General features: G+C 46.5%; 2 protein-coding genes across 5 annotated transcripts in view; both read right to left on the minus strand.

The window, feature by feature from the left end:
* Window positions 1–13,553, minus strand: part of LOC132591155 (uncharacterized) — a 31,638-nt gene extending 18,085 nt beyond the window's left edge. For 2 of the 4 annotated variants that reach the window (XM_088654366.1, XM_060280480.2), the window contains exon 1: window positions 27–135. The gene's annotated coding sequence lies outside the window, so the exon portion shown is untranslated. Of the gene's footprint in view, window positions 1–26; window positions 136–13,075 lie in introns of those variants that run through there. The other 2 variants (XM_088654363.1, XM_088654365.1) reach the window with 2 other exon arrangements.
* Window positions 3,375–16,871, minus strand: part of LOC118078624 (uncharacterized) — a 37,959-nt gene continuing 24,462 nt past the window's right edge. The window contains 1 exon segment of the mRNA XM_088654424.1: window positions 3,375–9,215. Within this exon segment, the coding sequence (XP_088510550.1) occupies window positions 7,432–9,215 (1,784 nt within the window). The 3' untranslated portion in view covers window positions 3,375–7,431.

Below are 16,871 nucleotides of genomic sequence, written 5' to 3' on the forward strand. Positions count from 1 at the left end.
TCAGGGGGAAGAGAGAGGAGACTCACCGAGGAGAGAGAAGAAAGCAGCCGGAAGGGAGGGAGGGAATTTGGCCAGGGAGGACCTTCACTTGCTGTCCTCTCTAGGAATCCAGCTCTGCTCCTTTTAACCCTTGCAAAGCCGAGGGCACCGAGCCCGCTCCTCCCTCTCCCTTCCTGCCGATTTCCTGCTTCTGCGCCTGCGCTCAAGGGGCTGCCCCCCCCCTTTCCTCCATCTTTCTCCCTGTGCAAAGGATTCTGTCCCACATCTAAGCAGACTAACCGCAAGGGAGACGGGGTGGCCATTGGGGGGGTGACCTTGGCTCTCCCCCTCCCCCAAAATAGAGGCTGCTGGATCCCAAAGAAAGGCTGGGATGGAGAAGAGGCGAAAATCTGCCTAGTGGCAGGAGGTGTCTTGGGCTCAGAAATGGCTCCATCAAGACACCCCTTGGGGGGGAAACCCTCCAGCTCAGCTAGGTGGGGGGGGGAGGATGGAGGGGGGCTTTCCAGACAGGAGATCCCTCCCCTCCTGGAAATAATCTCCTCCCCCCCCCCCAAGCGGATTTTCCTGCTTCTGCAGCCGCTTTTCATCCCAGGAACTACCGGTAAGAGACAGAGGAGGAAGTGCCCCATGCAAGGAATGAAACGCACACACGATGGGGGGGGGGAAATGTGGAAGCCCCCCTCCCCGTAAAATCCCCACAGGCAGGAAAGAGGAAGCTGGGGAGGGAGGGGGCGCATGTTGCTCAGGGCAGCCCCTCCTTCTGGGACTCTTCCCAGTTCAAAGCAAGAGGGTCCCCTGCCATCCTTTCCCTGTGTTTTCAGCCAGAAAACCAGTTTCTACTGGGCTCCCAGATCCATCTGACCCCATTTCCCACCCCACAACGGGGCTGGACCAATCAGAAGCTTCTCCATTGCACAGCTGCCCAATCCCCTTTCAGATTCTCCTTGGCCTGTCTTCTCCTTGGCCCCACTTTCCTGAGGGAGTTTTCCTCCTGAGTTTCCCTCTTGGCTGCTCCCCCCCCCCAGATTCTCCTTCATTTCTTCTCTCCTTCTCTCTCTCTCCCCCCCCCCTCCGCACATTGTTTTGGGGCAGCTGGATTTCCCACCCCCATGGTCAAGCAGGCCCAAGAGGACCCCAGTGAGGCGACAGGGCAAGGAGATGGTGAGGCAAGTGGGCCTAGAGAAGGGGGGCTTAGAAACCTATATGTAGGGCCTTATGAAAAGCCACTAGGCCTCAGCCATCATGCCTTTTCCCAGTATTCATGCGTTCCAAGAGACCAGAGGCTTTTTTGTCAGGAACCATGCCAATGGAGATCAAGAAGACAAACAGACCACTATTTATGAATGCCACAACTGCTGCCAGGATTCTAATTGCGAAAAATAGGAAAGTGTAAAAAATTTATGTTCAAAATAGTACAATTGGTAAAGTTGGAAGGCTTTTCTTTCTCTATCTATCTATCTAATGTAGAGGGTGCATGTTTGTGCAAACGAACCTTTCTCCACAACCACTTACCTGATCGTCCCCAACTTTGCCCACAACATCGGGAGTGCGTGTGAGTGTGTCTCTATCCACTTTCATTGTCCCTACACACACCTAGGACAGGTAGAAACTTTGATTTCTGTACCAAAAAATTGCCCCCTCCAGTGGACATCCAACAAACAACATCCAACATGCTGCCAAAATCCCGCCCACTCTCCATCCACCCCAACACCCAGCCCAACCAGGAGACTAGACCTCTGCCAGGGACCAGGCCACCCTAGCAGTAGACCGCTCCCCAAGGACCCCCTCCAGACACGGAGGTACCTGTCCCTTCAGTAGCCCTCTCCCCACAGATCCCCGTCCACCCCATAGATCCCGCCCGATCCTCAATCCGCGCCATAAGATCTCCCCACCACCAGGGAGCAGGCCACCCCGACAATAGGCCTCTCCACAGGGATCCCCACCCACCCCATACATTGCATCCATAGGCCTCTCCCCGCAGGCCGCTCCGACAGTAGGCCTCTCACCAGGGATCCCCACCCACCCCATATATCGCGCCCAATACGCCATCCGCGCCCGATCCACCATCCATGCCCTCCGCGAATATCTCGGCAACAGTAGGGAGCAGGCCGCCGTGACACCTCCCCCTGGGATCCGGACCCCCCCATAGATCACCGTCCCGACACTATGCCTCTCCCCACACCCCATAGATCCCCACACCCCATAGATCGCACCCAATCCCCGAACCACGGCAGAAGATCTCTCCACCACCAGGGAGCAGGCCGCCCCGACACCAACCCCCTCCCCAGGGATCACAACCTCTGCCATAGTTCCCCTTCACGACACTAGGCCTCCCGCACCCATTTAGACATCACAACTTCCACAATACCCTCTAACACACCCGTACTTCAATTACACAAATACATGTGATGTTCCCCAATTTTATTATGTTTACCCTCTACACCCAATACCCTCCACCCACAATACCCTCCCCAAACAATACCAAGACCGCCCAAGGACCCTCACCTCTCCTCAACCCTCCCCTCCCACCCACCCCCAAATACCAGGATCACCCAAGGAACCACCCCTCCCCTGGGTGGGGGTTGCCGGGAAGAGGGAGTTGGGGGATTCACAGGGATAACCCGGGGGGGGGGGAACAAACAGAATTGATCATGGATCGGGACAGGGTGGGGGCACTCACAGGGATTAGCCAAAGCAATGTGTGGCAGGGCCAGCTAGTTGTAGATAAAATCATTTCCTATTCTTTCTCCAGGAAATCAGCCCTGAGTGCTCCCTGGAAGGACAGATCGTGAAGCTGAGGCTCCAATACTTTGGCCACCTCATGAGAAGAGAAGAATCCTTGGAAAAGACCCTGATGTTGGGAAAGATTGAGGGCACAAGGAGAAGGGGACGACAGAGGACGAGATGGTTGGACAGTGTTCTCGAAGCTACGAACATGAGTTTGACCAAACTGCGGGAGGCAGTGCAAGACAGGAGTGCCTGGCGTGCTATGGTCCATGGGGTCACGAAGAGTCGGACACGACTAAACGACTAAACAAAAACAACATTCTTTCTCCTACTTTTTTCTCTCTTTTCTTTTTTTCTTTCCTTTATCATAGAATCATAGAGTTGGAATAGACCACAAGGGCCATCCAGTCCAACCCCCTGCTTTATACTTTTTGTATGTTCATAATCTGTAATGTTTGAATGTAATGTTTTATATTGTATGTATTTTTAAAATTTCTGTATGATAAAGGTTTAAAAATTATATAAAAAAGGAAGAGGACAGTTGGAGGTGGGAGGGACCTGCAAGGAATGCAGGAAAGGAAGGATCTCTCAGGGTGGGAGATGGGGAGAAGAGGGGGGCACCCAGGGGAGAGCTGGGGGAGCCTGCCTTTCTTTTTTTAATAAAATATTTTTTATTGATTTTATAACACATTTTAAACACACACATAAAAACCAACAATATAACATTAAAACAAAACAATACAAATATTCTTTTCACTTTTCTTCAACTTCTCAAATCATTCTTTGGGACTTCCCCAAGTCCCCCCCATCTGATTTTCATTTCTTTTCATATTTAGCAGTTTCATAAATCATAATCTTAAACCTTTTCTACAGTTTAACATTATCATTTCTTTACCTCATAACAATTACATTAAATTCATTTTAACTAATCTCCTAACATCTACTTCATTCCCTAAAGCCTAAAATAAATTTCATCCACAGAAGTCCATATATTTATACACAGCAATATTTCCCTAAATAAACTTTAAACTTTTTCCACTCTTCCTCCACCATTTCTTCTTTCTGGTCTCGGACTCTCCCTGTCAGTTCAGCAAGTTCAATAAAGTCCATCACATCCTTGTTGGGAATTTCTTCCCCTATTATTCCAAGTAAAAAGGCTTCCGATTTCCTATTAAATGTGTTTTTCAACACTTTCTTCAGTTCATTATAAAACCTTTCCCAGAAGTCTTTTACTTTGGGACCCGTCCACCACATATGGTAGAAGGTTCCTTCTACTTCTTTACACTTCTAGCACTTATTATCATTATTATGATTAATTTTAGCCAACTTAACAGGTGTTAAATACCATCTATACATCATTTTCATTAAGTTTTCCCTTAGTACATGACATGCTGTAAATTTAATTCCCTTCTTCCACAATCTCTCCCAATCCTCCATCATGATATTATGCCCCACATCTTTACTCCAATCAATCATCACTGATTTCACTTGCTCGTCTTTCATATGCCATTCCAACAATAAATTATATTTTTCTGGAAATATTTTTTGTTTTTGTCTCCATTAATTCAGTTTCCAACTTGGATTTTTCTATCTGGAAACCAATTTTCTTATCCATCTTAAACACTTAATTTATTTGAACACATTGGAACCAATCATCCAATTTATCTTTTAATTGCTCATATGGTTTTAACTTGAATTGGTTCTCAACCTCCATTAAAATATTATATTTCAACCATCTATCTTCCATATTCATCCTGTTATGCTTCTTAGCCTCCAAAAGTGAAATCCACCTGGGTGTTTTTCTTTCTAACAAATCCTTACATCTTATCCAAACATTATACTGTACAATGATTTCCTTATTATATGGTTTTTAAAACCTTCTAAATCTAACACATCTGTATTTTCCAACAAAAACCACTCTTTCAGCCAACAAAAGGCCGCTGCTTCAAAATAGATTTTTAAATCTGGCAGTGAGAAACCACCCCTTTCTTTTACATCTGTTAATAACTTATATTTAATTCTAGATTTCCCCCCCCTGCCAGATAAATTTAGACAATGACTTTTGCTGTTCTTTAAAACAATTCAACTTACGGTATCAACAATCCGAAGAACTTTAAACAGAAATAACATCTTTGGCAATACATTCATCTTTATAGGAAACATGGTGGCTATCTAAAGAACTTTTAACTGAATTAAGATTTAAAAGGCATATGTACAAAAAAATGGAAAAAAGGGGGAAACCACCAGAGAGGAATTCAAACATGGCCCATCAAAGATAATTTCAACCTTAACCAAATGTCCAAATCCCTTTGAATTTCATTCCATAACTTATCATAATTGTGTTTACGCAAATTCATTTTTTTCGCTGTCATATTTACAACAAGATACTTGACCCTTTTCACACATTTCAAACCAGTGGTTTCCTCTAATGCACATCTTTCATGTATTGTTAGATTTTTCTCTAACACTTTGGTTTTACTCTTATTCAATTTGAAACCTGCAACTTGTCTGAACTCTTGTATTATTATGACAGAATTACAAGCCTGGTAGATGAAGGGAACGCTGTGGATGTAGCCTATCTTGATTTCAGCAAGGCCTTTGACAAGGTGCCCCATGATATTCTTGTAAAGAAGCTGGTAAAATGCGGGCTAGACAATGCTACCATTCAGTGGATTTCTAACTGGCTGGCTGACCGAACACAAAGGGTGCTCATCAATGGCTCCTCCTCATCCTGGAGAGTAGGGACTAGTGGGGTGCCACAGGGTTCTGTCTTGGGTATTTTTATAAACGACTTGGATGATGGGCTTGAAGGCATCCTGAGCAAGTTTGCAGATGACACCAAATTGGGAGGGGTGGCGAATACCCCATAGGACAGGATCACACTTCAAAATGACCTTAACAGATTAGACAACTGGGGCAAAGCAAACAAGATGAATTTTAACAAGGAGAAATGTAACGAAATACACTTGGGCAAAAAAATTGAAAGGCACAAATACAGGATGGGAGACACCTGGCTTGACAGCAGTACATGTGGAAAGGATCTAGGAGTCTTGGTAGACCACAAACTTGACATGAGTCAACATTGTGATGTAGCAGCTGAAAAAGCCAATGCAATTCTGGCTGCATCAATAGGAGTATAGCATCTAGATCTAGGGAAGTAATAGTACCACTGTATTCTGCTCTTGTCAGACCTCACCTGGAATACTAAGTCCAGTTCTGGGCACCGCAGTTCAAGTAGGATACTGACAAGCTGGAACGTGTCCAGAAGAGGGCAACCAAAATGGCCGAAGGCCTGGAAACGATGCTTTATGAGGAATGGCTTAGGGAGCTGGGTATGTTTAGCCTGGAGAAGAGAAGGTTAAGGGGTGATATGATAGCCATGTTCAAATATATGAAAGGATGTCTTATAGAGGAGGGAGAAAGGTTGTTTTCTGCTGCTCCAGACAGTAAGAGCTGTTCGGCAGTGGAATTTGCTACCAAGGAGTGTGGTGGAGTCTCCTTCTTTGGAGGTCTTTAAGCAGAGGCTTGACAGCCATATGTCAAGAATGCTTTGGTGGTGTTTCCTGCTTGGCAGGGGGTTGGACTGGATGGCCCTTGTGGTATCTTCCAACTCTATGATTCTATGAATTGCAAGAAGGCGATTGACGTTTGGGTCCCCTCCTGCAATTTTTCCAAATCTGATAATTTAACTGATTCAATTTATGTGACTCTTGTTTGCAAACTTGCAACCTCTATTTTTACCTCTTGCAGATCCTTTTTTAAAGTCCCAAAATCTTTTATAAATTCCTGCAGACCCTTAGTATTTGCTTTAACCTCTGTGGCAAAGCTCTGTAAACTTTGTCTATATTCTTTCATAAATTCCAATATCATCTCCAGCTGGGAACTCAGACTTTCAAGGTCAAAGATAACTTTTGTAATCCAAACAATCAGGAACAAGGCTAGGAACCAGCCTCTCTTTCACTTTCTGCAGGGCAGGATTTAAAACACTTTCATTCTCGCATTGTTACGTCACAATGGCTTCCTACTGTCTGACGCTCTCAGAAACCGAGCAGCTTCTCAAAGACCTTTCAACCTTCTAAAATCTTGTAATTTATTTACAAATCCCCCCCATCTCCTCTTCTAAGGGGAGGTTCAATATTCTTACGCTTAAAACATCTTCCAATATTTTCTCAGCTTAGGTAATATCTTCTGCTCTCCAATACTATCAGCGGAAAGGGGCTGACTTCCGTTTTAAAACCCCTATTCTGTATCCAAATTCTCTCAAATTAGCCAAATGTCAAAAGTACTCACGGCACATTCCTTTAATATTTTTTTTTCCTTTAAAAGAATCGACCGCTATTGCCACTTAGTCCTGCAGCTTCGCGCTGTCAAAGGAAGCAATTTATCCGATGCGCTACAGCTCTGACCCCCTCGCTCTCGGGGGCTCAAAACAGAGCCTTTCTGGGGAGCGGGACCCCACAATCCATGCTGCCGGAGGTCCAGGTCCCCCAAAAGGTCATTTTGGGGTTTCTAAGGGGATCCGCTGCGCTGGAGTGGTATCCCCAGCCTTTGATGTACCGAGGTTCATTCCGACGAGCTCACTCCCGACCATAATGGCTGGGTGATCGACCGGAAGAATGCCTTTCTATGGGTTGATAAATGATATAATATATATGATACAAATGTGATAAAGAGTATTTTAAAATACTGTCCCATTCACTTTTCTTATACAATTGTGTTTTGTAAGGGTTGTTTAGTAATTTCCCCTTTTTCCTTTTCTTTTTTTGGTTTTCCCTTTGTATGAATTCGTTGATGGGAAGTGAGATTGTTCCTGAACCTGAAGCTCTTTCCACATTCCATGCACTGATATGGTTTCTCCCCTGTATGAATTCTTTGATGGGAAGTGAGATGGCTACTGTTAGTGAAGCTCTTTCCACATTTCAAGCACAGATATGGTTTCTCCCCTGTATGAATTATTTGATGGGAAGTGAGATTCTGCCTGAAAGTGAAGCTCTTCCCACATTCCAAGCACTGATAGGGTTTCTCCCCTGTATGAATTCTTTGATGGGAAGTGAGCTTAGCCCCCTCCCGGAAGCTCTTTCCACATTCCAAGCACTGATAGGGTTTCTCCCCTGTATGAATTCTTTGATGCAAAGTGAGACTCTGCCTGAAAGTGAAGCTCTTCCCACATTCCAAGCACTGATATGGTTTCTCCCCTGAATGAATTCTGTGATGGGAAGTGAGATCGAATCCGTGACTGAAGCTCATTCCACATTCCAGGCATTTATATGGTTTCTCCCCTGTATGAATTCGTTGATGGGCAGTGAGATCACCACTTTGATGAAATCTCTTTCCACATTCCAAGCACAGATATGGTTTCTCGCCTGTATGAATTCTTTGATGCGTAGTGAGATTGTGCCTGAGCCTGAAGCTCTTTCCACATTCCACGCACTGATAGGGTTTCTCTCCTGTATGAATTCTTTGATGGAAAATGAGACTATTCTTCCGACTGAAGCTCTTTCCGCACTCTAAGCACTGATAGGGTTTCTCCCCTGTATGAATTCGTTGATGGGAAGTGAGATGGATCCGCTGACTGAAGCTCTTTCCACATTCCAAGCACTTATAGGGTTTCTCCCCTGTATGAATTCTGTGATGGGAAGTGAGAGTATTCCTTTGACTGAAGCACTTCCCACATTCAAAGCACTGATAGGGTTTCTCCCCTCTATGAATTCGTTGATGGGAAGTGAGACCGATCCCCTGACTGAAGCTCTTTCCACATTCCAAGCATTGATATGGTTTATCCCCGGTATGAATTCTTTGATGGGAAATGAGATTACCCTTCCGACTGAAGCTCTTTCCACATTCTAAGCACTGATAGTGTTTCTCATTTGTATGAATTCTTTGATGGGAAGTGAGACTATTACTGTGACTGAAGCTCTTCCCGCATTCGAAGCACTGATAGGGTTTCTCTCCTGTATGAATTCTTTGATGGGAAATGAGACTATCATTCCGATTGAAGTTCTTTCCACATTCCAGGCATTGATAGGGTTTCTCCCCTGTATGAATTCGTTGATGGGAAGTGAGATTGCTACTTTGCCTGAAGCTCTTTCCACATTCCAAGCACTGAAAGGGTTTCTCCCCAGAATGAACTCTTTGATGGGAAGTGAGACTATTACTGTGACTGAAGCTCTTTCCACATTCAAAGCACTGATAGGGTTTCTCCCCTGAATGAACTCTTTGATGGGAAGTGAGATCACCACTTAGAGTAAAGCTCTTTCCACATTCAAAGCATTGATAGGGTTTCTCACCTGTATGAATTCTTTGATGGGAAGTGAGATGGCTACATTGACTAAAGCTCTTTGCACACTCCAAGCACTGATAAGGTTTCTCCCCTGTATGAATTCTTCGATGGGAAGTGAGATGTTGATTGTGACTGAAGCTCTTTCCACATTCCAAGCACTGATATGGTTTCTCTCCTGTATGAATTCTTTGATGAGAGGTGAGATGGGCTCTTTGACTGAAGCTCTTTCCACATTCCAAGCACTGATACAATTTCTCCCTACTCTTTGTTCTTTCATGTGAAGTGAGGCTATCCCTCTGAACGAAGCTCTTTCTTTGACGGGAGGTGGACTGGGAGCTCTGACGGATGTTCTCTCCACACTCTGAATATTTATACGACTTCTCTGCTATGTGGATTCTGTTGTGGTCCCCCTTGTTTCTCCCTTCCAATTCTTCACCATCTGCAATGAAGAGAGAAGCTAATTAGAGCCTCAGAAATAAATGGCACTCCAGATTATTGAACAAACTCCCCCACACCACCTCACAGCGAGATTTGAGAGTGCTCCGTTTCGGCTTCAAGCGGACATCCTTGAAGTCTAACTTAATGTCATTGTTGATGTGTGGCACCTTCGACCCCCCAGCATTCCGAAGCGCCTGACTCTCTTGAAACCAGTGGGGCGTCACTGCCAGCATACTGTGACAGGGGCGCCGATGACACAGAACCATAAAACCCACCACCTGACCCCTCCCTTAGCAATGCACTGCCATGTTAGCGTAAATCATGCTAACTCTGCATCGCTGCCCCAGACCCCAACCCCACTCAGAAAGAAGGGGACATGGTTAACATCCATTACTGAACAAAGTTAATAAATGCTTGTGATAGAGAAAGAGTTTGGATTTGATATCCCACTTTATCACTAACTGAAGGAGTCTCAAAGCGGCTAACAATCTCCTTTCCCCTCCTCCCCCACAACAGACACCCTGTGAGGTGGGTGGGGCTGAGAGACTTCAGAGAAGTGGAACTAGCCCAAGGTCACCCAGCAGCTGCATGTGGAGGAGCAGAGACGCGAACCCGGTTCCCCAGATTACGAGTCTACCGCTCTTAACCACTACACCAAAACTGGAGAGAGTTAGATGTGAGGCCTTACTATAGTTTTCACTGCCTTTGTTGGCTGGTATTAACTGACATATTGCTTGGTTTTTATCTGGGATAGATTTTCTTTGGCTCAATCATGGAATTCACTCCATCTCCAAGGGCAGGCAAATGCAGGCAGAAGCCAAAACAACAGACCTCACAGAAGTTGCTTCAACTGCCCTAAAAGCTCTGAAGTCAACATTTCAGAAGGTCTGGGAGTTTCAGGCAAGTCTGGTCATTGTTTGAAAAGGCATGACAGGATGAAGTACATTCACAGAGGAAACAGTTGATATCCCTCCATTCAGGGGTCACAGTGGGGATGTTAGAATCCCAGACGCTGTTCGTCTCCATCCAAACAGTGGAGGTGCAGGCAGACAGGTGCAGGCAAGTGGAGCCACCCAAAAAGGTCTCCCCTTCTCCATCTCCATCCGCCTGCCTTCCTCCCCCACCCCCAAGCTGAGCAAGCCACAATACCTCTCCGGCTCCATCCATCCATGTCCCCATCTCCACTCCCCTGGAACTCACCAGATCTCTCGGAGGTCCCTGAGAGGGAACGCTCAGAGGTTGTGGGGAGGGATGCAGGAGACAACCTGACCAGGTCAACCGTCCATCTTCCCCCTTCCATCCTCGCTAGCTTGGCAGGATCCATCTCTTTCATCCTTCCTGAGGAGTCGAGGAGCCAGAACAAGCTGCAGGGTCCTGGCAGAGAGGAAGAAGCAAAGGGAGCCTCAGAGGCCCTGCAGGGATTCTCCTGCCCTAGATATTCTCCTGGCCCTGGAGAAGCACAAATGGGGCAGCCCCTTCCCAACAGAAGCCCCATTTCTAAACATCTCCAGTTGTTCCAATTTCACCTGTTGGCTCCTCACCCCACTTCATAAGGCTGGCATGGTCTGCACAGTAGTGACCAGAGTGGATCCCATTGAACTCAGTGGGACTATGGACAGAACTTGGTGTAAAAACCAGTCACCATCCTGTCTCTAAGCTTGAAAACTGCAACCCCAGAGCATGGGCAGAAAACAGACGAGTAGCTATTACATGTAGGTGCCTCCATGCTATGTGCTTTATATTGAGAGCTCTGTTGACGCTCTTTGAGCTCTCTCATTGCGAGCCAGGCAGATGTTGTGGCCATATTTGCCTATGTCAGGGGTTGCATGGGGACCAAATCTGTATGTGGAAGCAGAGGAGCTGTTGATGCCACATTTTTGAAGTTTCATGAGATGAATACACTCCTCCTCCTTAGATGTTGTCTGTACACCATCTTTTATACATATTCGCAAGTCTCCAGTCTCAAAATGTGGCCCCCACCCAGGCATGGAAGCCATCAAAGTATAGAACTTCCACATGTCCTAAATCTGTCGTGTTCTTAAGAACACCAGACATTTATACCCTTTAAATCTCCAGAGGTGAGCTTTACACTCCTCTTGTGACAAGATTCCCAAAGGCTTAGGGTCTTTTGAGATTGCACCAATTTCCATTTCTTGTTTATTAAAACCCACAGAAACTCTGCTAGATATTGTCCAGAAGGTTTTACAAGTACAGTGGTACCTTGGGTTATGAACGCTTCGGGTTACGTATTTTTGGGTTCAAACTATTGTAACCCAGACGTAAGTAACCTGAGCTCTCGCAGGCCTCCCCGCTGCCCGGAGTGAAGCCCAGACATCAGTGGGGTCTGCAGAGCCTCCACGACTGGGCTCCAGCTGCAGACCCTTTAAATCTCCAGGGGTGAGCCCCGCGCTCCTGTTGTGACAAGATTCCCAAAGGATTAGGGTAGCTTGACGGAACGAGCCTCTTTTGAGATTGCACCAATTTCCATTTATTGTTTATCAAATCCCACAGACACTCTGCTAGATTTTTTTTGTAGAAGGTTTTACAAGTACCTATCAGGATGGGAAGGATTTTCTCACAGTCAGCCAAAAAGGATTTCATGCGTTCCATGTCCTCTGTTATTAGTACAAGCCACCCAAGGACTGATAATCCCTCATTTGTCCCAGAAGGTTGGGAGAAGGAGTCTTTTATAGTTCATCTACTTGTTTATCCTGAATAGGGGAGAGACATGTTTTGTTGCATCTGGGACAGAGGAAGTGGTCCGGTTGTGCTGCTGCAGATGCAAAAAGGCTTTTCTTCTCCCCGTGCTCCTCCCATGTGCAAATGTTCCCTTCTGGCTACAGCCTGTTAACAAATGTGACTTATCCCCAGATTTGAAGGGCGTTTCTTTGCAAGCCCAGTTTTTCTTGACCCAAAGCCCCCTCCCCAAAAAGGAAGGCAGCATTTGGATCCCAAGTAAGAAGAGAGCTGAAGACCTCCTGCAAACTCACCCCCTCCCAAAAACGGGACCTTTTCTGCAGTGGTTCCCCATTTGTGGGATGCTCTCCCAAGGGAGGCTGGCCTGGCACCTTCCTTACATCTTGAGGTGCCAGGCAAAAACATCTCTCTATAACTGGGCCTTTGGCTGGTTAACATTCTATGGCCTTTTAAATATGTTTGTCCTTGTTTTATTATGCATTTTGTGTTCTAATTTTGCATTTTTATGTTGTGAATTGCCCTGCAAAACTGATCACAAGATGCAGCGTGCACACACCATATGAATGGCAATGCCCATTAACTGGGGGGGGGGTGTCAAATATTTCATGGGGGAACCAAAGGGACATCGGTGCCCTGGGATTATGCGAATCTGAGAGGAAGAGAAGCAGAATTTGTTGCTCTCTCTTCCACCGCCCCCCCTTTTTTGCCTGGATTTCCACATCCTTCTGGCAGGCAGAAATCCAGCAGGTGGGGAGATTTTCCTGTCAATATTGTTGCTGGGATGTTTGCAGTGACTGTGTGCTTCCATTGGATCATTGTAATGGATTGATTTGAAGTGATTTCTGCACCAGGTAAAGGAATGTGTAGCCCCCCAATTACACACACACCCGCACACACCTGTATATTTTGCCCATCCAAAGGTGGCAGCCCTACCTAAAGCACAGGAACGAAGCAGCAAAGGGTCCTTTATGACCTCCAGGCTAGGACGGAGCGAGGCGGGGAGCGCTCCCCTCCACCACCGGGCGCCCCCCTTCCTTCCCCGACTTGTTTTGGCCTCCTTGATCCCTCCGTGTTATCCCAAATTGTTGTTGTTGTTTAGTCGTTTCCGACTCTTCGTGACCCCGTGGATCAGAGCACGCCAGGCACTCCTGTCTTGCACTGCCTCCCACAGTTTGGTCAGACTCATGTTCGTAGCTTCGAGAACACTGTCCAACCATCTTGTCCTCTGTCGTCCCCTTCTCCTAGTGCCCTCCATCTTTCCCAACATCAGGGTCTTTTCCAAGGATTATTATCCCGAATTACGCTTCCTTTTCTCCCTCCTGCATGATCTGAACAGGGACCCCCATGCACCCTCCCTCCACCCCTGGGACCCCCTTCTTTCTCCCCATTGCACCCTCAGGGGGAAGAGAGAGGAGACTCACCGAGGAGAGAGAAGAAAGCAGCCGGAAGAGAGGGAGGGAATTAGGCCAGTGAGGACCTTTGTCCCACCTTCACTTCCTGTTCTCTCTAGGAATCCAGCTCTGCTCCTTTTAACCCTTGCAAAGCCGGGGGCACCGGGCCCGCTCCTCCCTCTCCCTTCCTGCCGATTTCCTGCTTCTGCGCCTGCGCTCAAGGGGCTGCCCCCCCTTCTCCCTCTTTGCCAAGGACTCTGCCCCAAAGAGCCCACATCTAAGCAGACCAACCTCAAGGGAGACGGGGGAGGTCGGGGGGGTGTTTACCTTGGCTCTCCCCCTCCCCCAAAATAGAGGCTGGGATGGAGAAGAGGCGAAAATCTGCCTAGTGGCAGGAGGTGTCTTGGGATAAGAATTGGCTCCATCAAGACACCCCCTGGGGAAAAACCCTCCATCTCAGCGGGGGGGGGAGGGTGGAGGGGGGGGCTTCTCAGCCAAGAGATCCCTCCCCTCCTGAAAAAAATCCCTCCCCCCCAACGGCTTTTCCTGCTTCTGCTGCTGGTTTTCATCCCACGAAAAGAGACAGATGAGGAAGTGTCCCATGCAAGGAATGAAACGCACACACGAACGGGGGGGATGTGGAAGCCCCCCCCTAAAATACCTACAGGCAGGAAAGAGGAAGCCCAGGATGGTGGGGAGAGGGAGGGGCCGCTTGTTGCTCAGGGCAGGCCCTCCCTCTGGGACTCTTCCCAGTTCAAAGCAAGAGGGTCCCCTGCCATCCTTTCCCTGTGTTTCCTGCCAGAAAAGCAGTTTATACTGGGCTCGCAGATCCATCTGACCCCATTTCCCACCCCACAACGGGGCTGGACCAATCAGAAGCTTCCCCATTGCACAGCTGGCCAATCCCCTTTCAGATTCCCCTTAGCCTGTCTTCTCCTTGGCCCCACTTTCCTGAGGGAGTTTTCCTCCTGAGTTTCCCTCTTGGCTGCTCCCCCTCCCAGCTTCTCCTTCATTTCTTCTTCCTTCTCTTCTTCTTCCTCTTCCTCCCCCCCTCCGCACATTGTTTGGGGGCAGCTGTATTTCCCACCCCCATGGTCAAGCAGGCCCAAGAGGACCCCAGTGAGGCGACAGGGCAAGGAGATGGTGAGGCAAGTGGGCCTAGAAAAAGGGGGCTTAGAAACCTATACGTCTGTATTTCTGTTTGTCTCTCATTGCCTTGCTGAAATGCTGCTTCTGAAACTACAAATTGCTGTCCTTGTAACTAGCCACCTGGGAGAAGAAATCAGGAGATGGGTCAAGTTGATGTCTGATAAGGGAACTTGGAACATGATGAGCAAAGTCAGGAAGCTCAGTTTAACAAATTAATTTTTACTGTTTTTCTTAAATTGCTTCATTTTTTTCAAAAAAAATCATTTATCTTTTATTTCTACCCATAGCCTATAGTTTATTCCCAAAAATATTCATACAATTAAATAACATTTCTTATATTATCCTAACAATTAACCATTTAAATCTAATTCAGCCCCCCCTCCTCCCCCAAAGTCTGGGTCTCCAGATGACTCAGCCAGCTCCTTGAATCGTTCCAGTTCGGACCATTTTAACCAGTCAGTTTATAACAAAAATTAAATCCCCTCACCCCACTCCCACTCTAACCCATCCCGACCAACACTCTTTCCTCTTCTTCCCCTGCTGCCTCCCCCATTCTTTATCTGTTACCCAACACCATCAGACCTCTTTTATACTTTCCAGCCTTCTTACAAATTCCCCCTCCCATACATTCAAATTGCATGGAACTTGCTCTCCCTCTCTCACTGAGAAGGCAATGTTCCATGCTAGTTCCTCTTTAAAAGCCCATTGCAATAAACCTAAGTCATGTTGTCGTCGTCCCCTCACTGGGGGGGGGGAACAATGTTCCATTTGCCATGCTCTTTCTCTTCTTCTACTTGGGGTTCAATTGCATTGTCCGTCACTGGTGACTCCACACTCTGAATTAAAGAAGGTCCTATTTCAAATTATGCACCATTCTGGTTGGTTTCAGCAGGCTGACTTGCATTCTGACATAATTCCTTTAGAAAGTCCAAAAGTAATTCCAGAAAATGTTTTTTCAAAAAATAAAATAAAATCCTTCCAGTATCACCTTAGAGACCAACTAAGTTTGCCATAGGTATGAGCTTTTGTGTGCATGCACACTTCTTCAGATACCTTCAGATCCAGAAAATATTGTTGAAAGTCTGCAGAGTCAGGTGGTGTTTTGTCTAATGCCATCCTGGTAAACTCAGATTCCGTGGGGACAGCACAAGTTGCACAAATTGCAAGCAGGAAGTGGTACGATTCTTTTCTTTTTAAAAAATGTTTCTAATTGATTTTACAAGACATACATATCAGATTCATCCACCCTTTTCCACCCCCCCACGAGCCCCCCTCCTGCCACGAGAGAGTCCCATGCAGGGCGAGCAGTTGAAGGTGGTCCATTTTGTAGCTGGGTTTATCCCCCCCCCAGGGCTCAACTCTGCCACCAGTGGGCCCTAGGGTAACGAGGGAAGACAGAGAAGGATGTCCGCCCAACTATCTATCCATACATGTCTTTAAAAAGGGGGGGGGGAGAAAGAAAAATATAAAGAAAAAAGGGCAACCTCAACCCCCCCAAAAAAACAGCAACAACAAAAACAAAAAAAAGGAAAAAGGAAAAAAGGGGGGGGGAAACCTCATGTGAACTCAACCCTCATTTGATTAACATTGTTTTTGTGACTTCCCCGTATCTTTCCCCTATTGATTTTCATCTTCTCATACTCATTCATTGCAGTTTCATTCTAATAATTTCCACTCATAGTCTTTAAACATAAATTCATACAGTTAATCATTATCCTTGCATTTTATCTCTTATTCTGGTTACCATAAAATCCATCTTCTCCCATCCCCCAATCCCACAGAACCCCTCCTGCCACGAGAAGGCCCCATGGGTGACGGGCAGTTGAAGATGATCAATTTCATAGCTTGGTCTTTCACTGCCCCCCCTCCCCAGAACCCCTCCCTGCCACCAAGGGGCCCCAGAGCAGAGGGAGAGAAAGAGACAGCAAGCCACCAAGCTATCTATCTAAATAATCAATTTTCTAATAGCTAAACTATTCAATTTTCTGCCTCATACCTCTATTTTCTCTTCTCAAATTCATCAAATTTCCCCCCCAGCCTAATCTTTCCTCCAAGAAAATTTTCCTAAATTAAACTTCACTATTCAAACATTACCTCTAGCCTAATATTACAACTCTACCTCATCCTCTTTTCCCTAGAATTCCCCCCCACTCAATACAGCAAATCCATAATACAGCCAAGATTTCAAA

Source organism: Zootoca vivipara, chromosome 11 (genome assembly GCF_965207765.1).
Source record: "Zootoca vivipara chromosome 11, rZooViv2.hap1.1, whole genome shotgun sequence".
In the NCBI taxonomy this organism is placed as follows: Eukaryota; Metazoa; Chordata; class Lepidosauria; order Squamata; family Lacertidae; genus Zootoca; species Zootoca vivipara.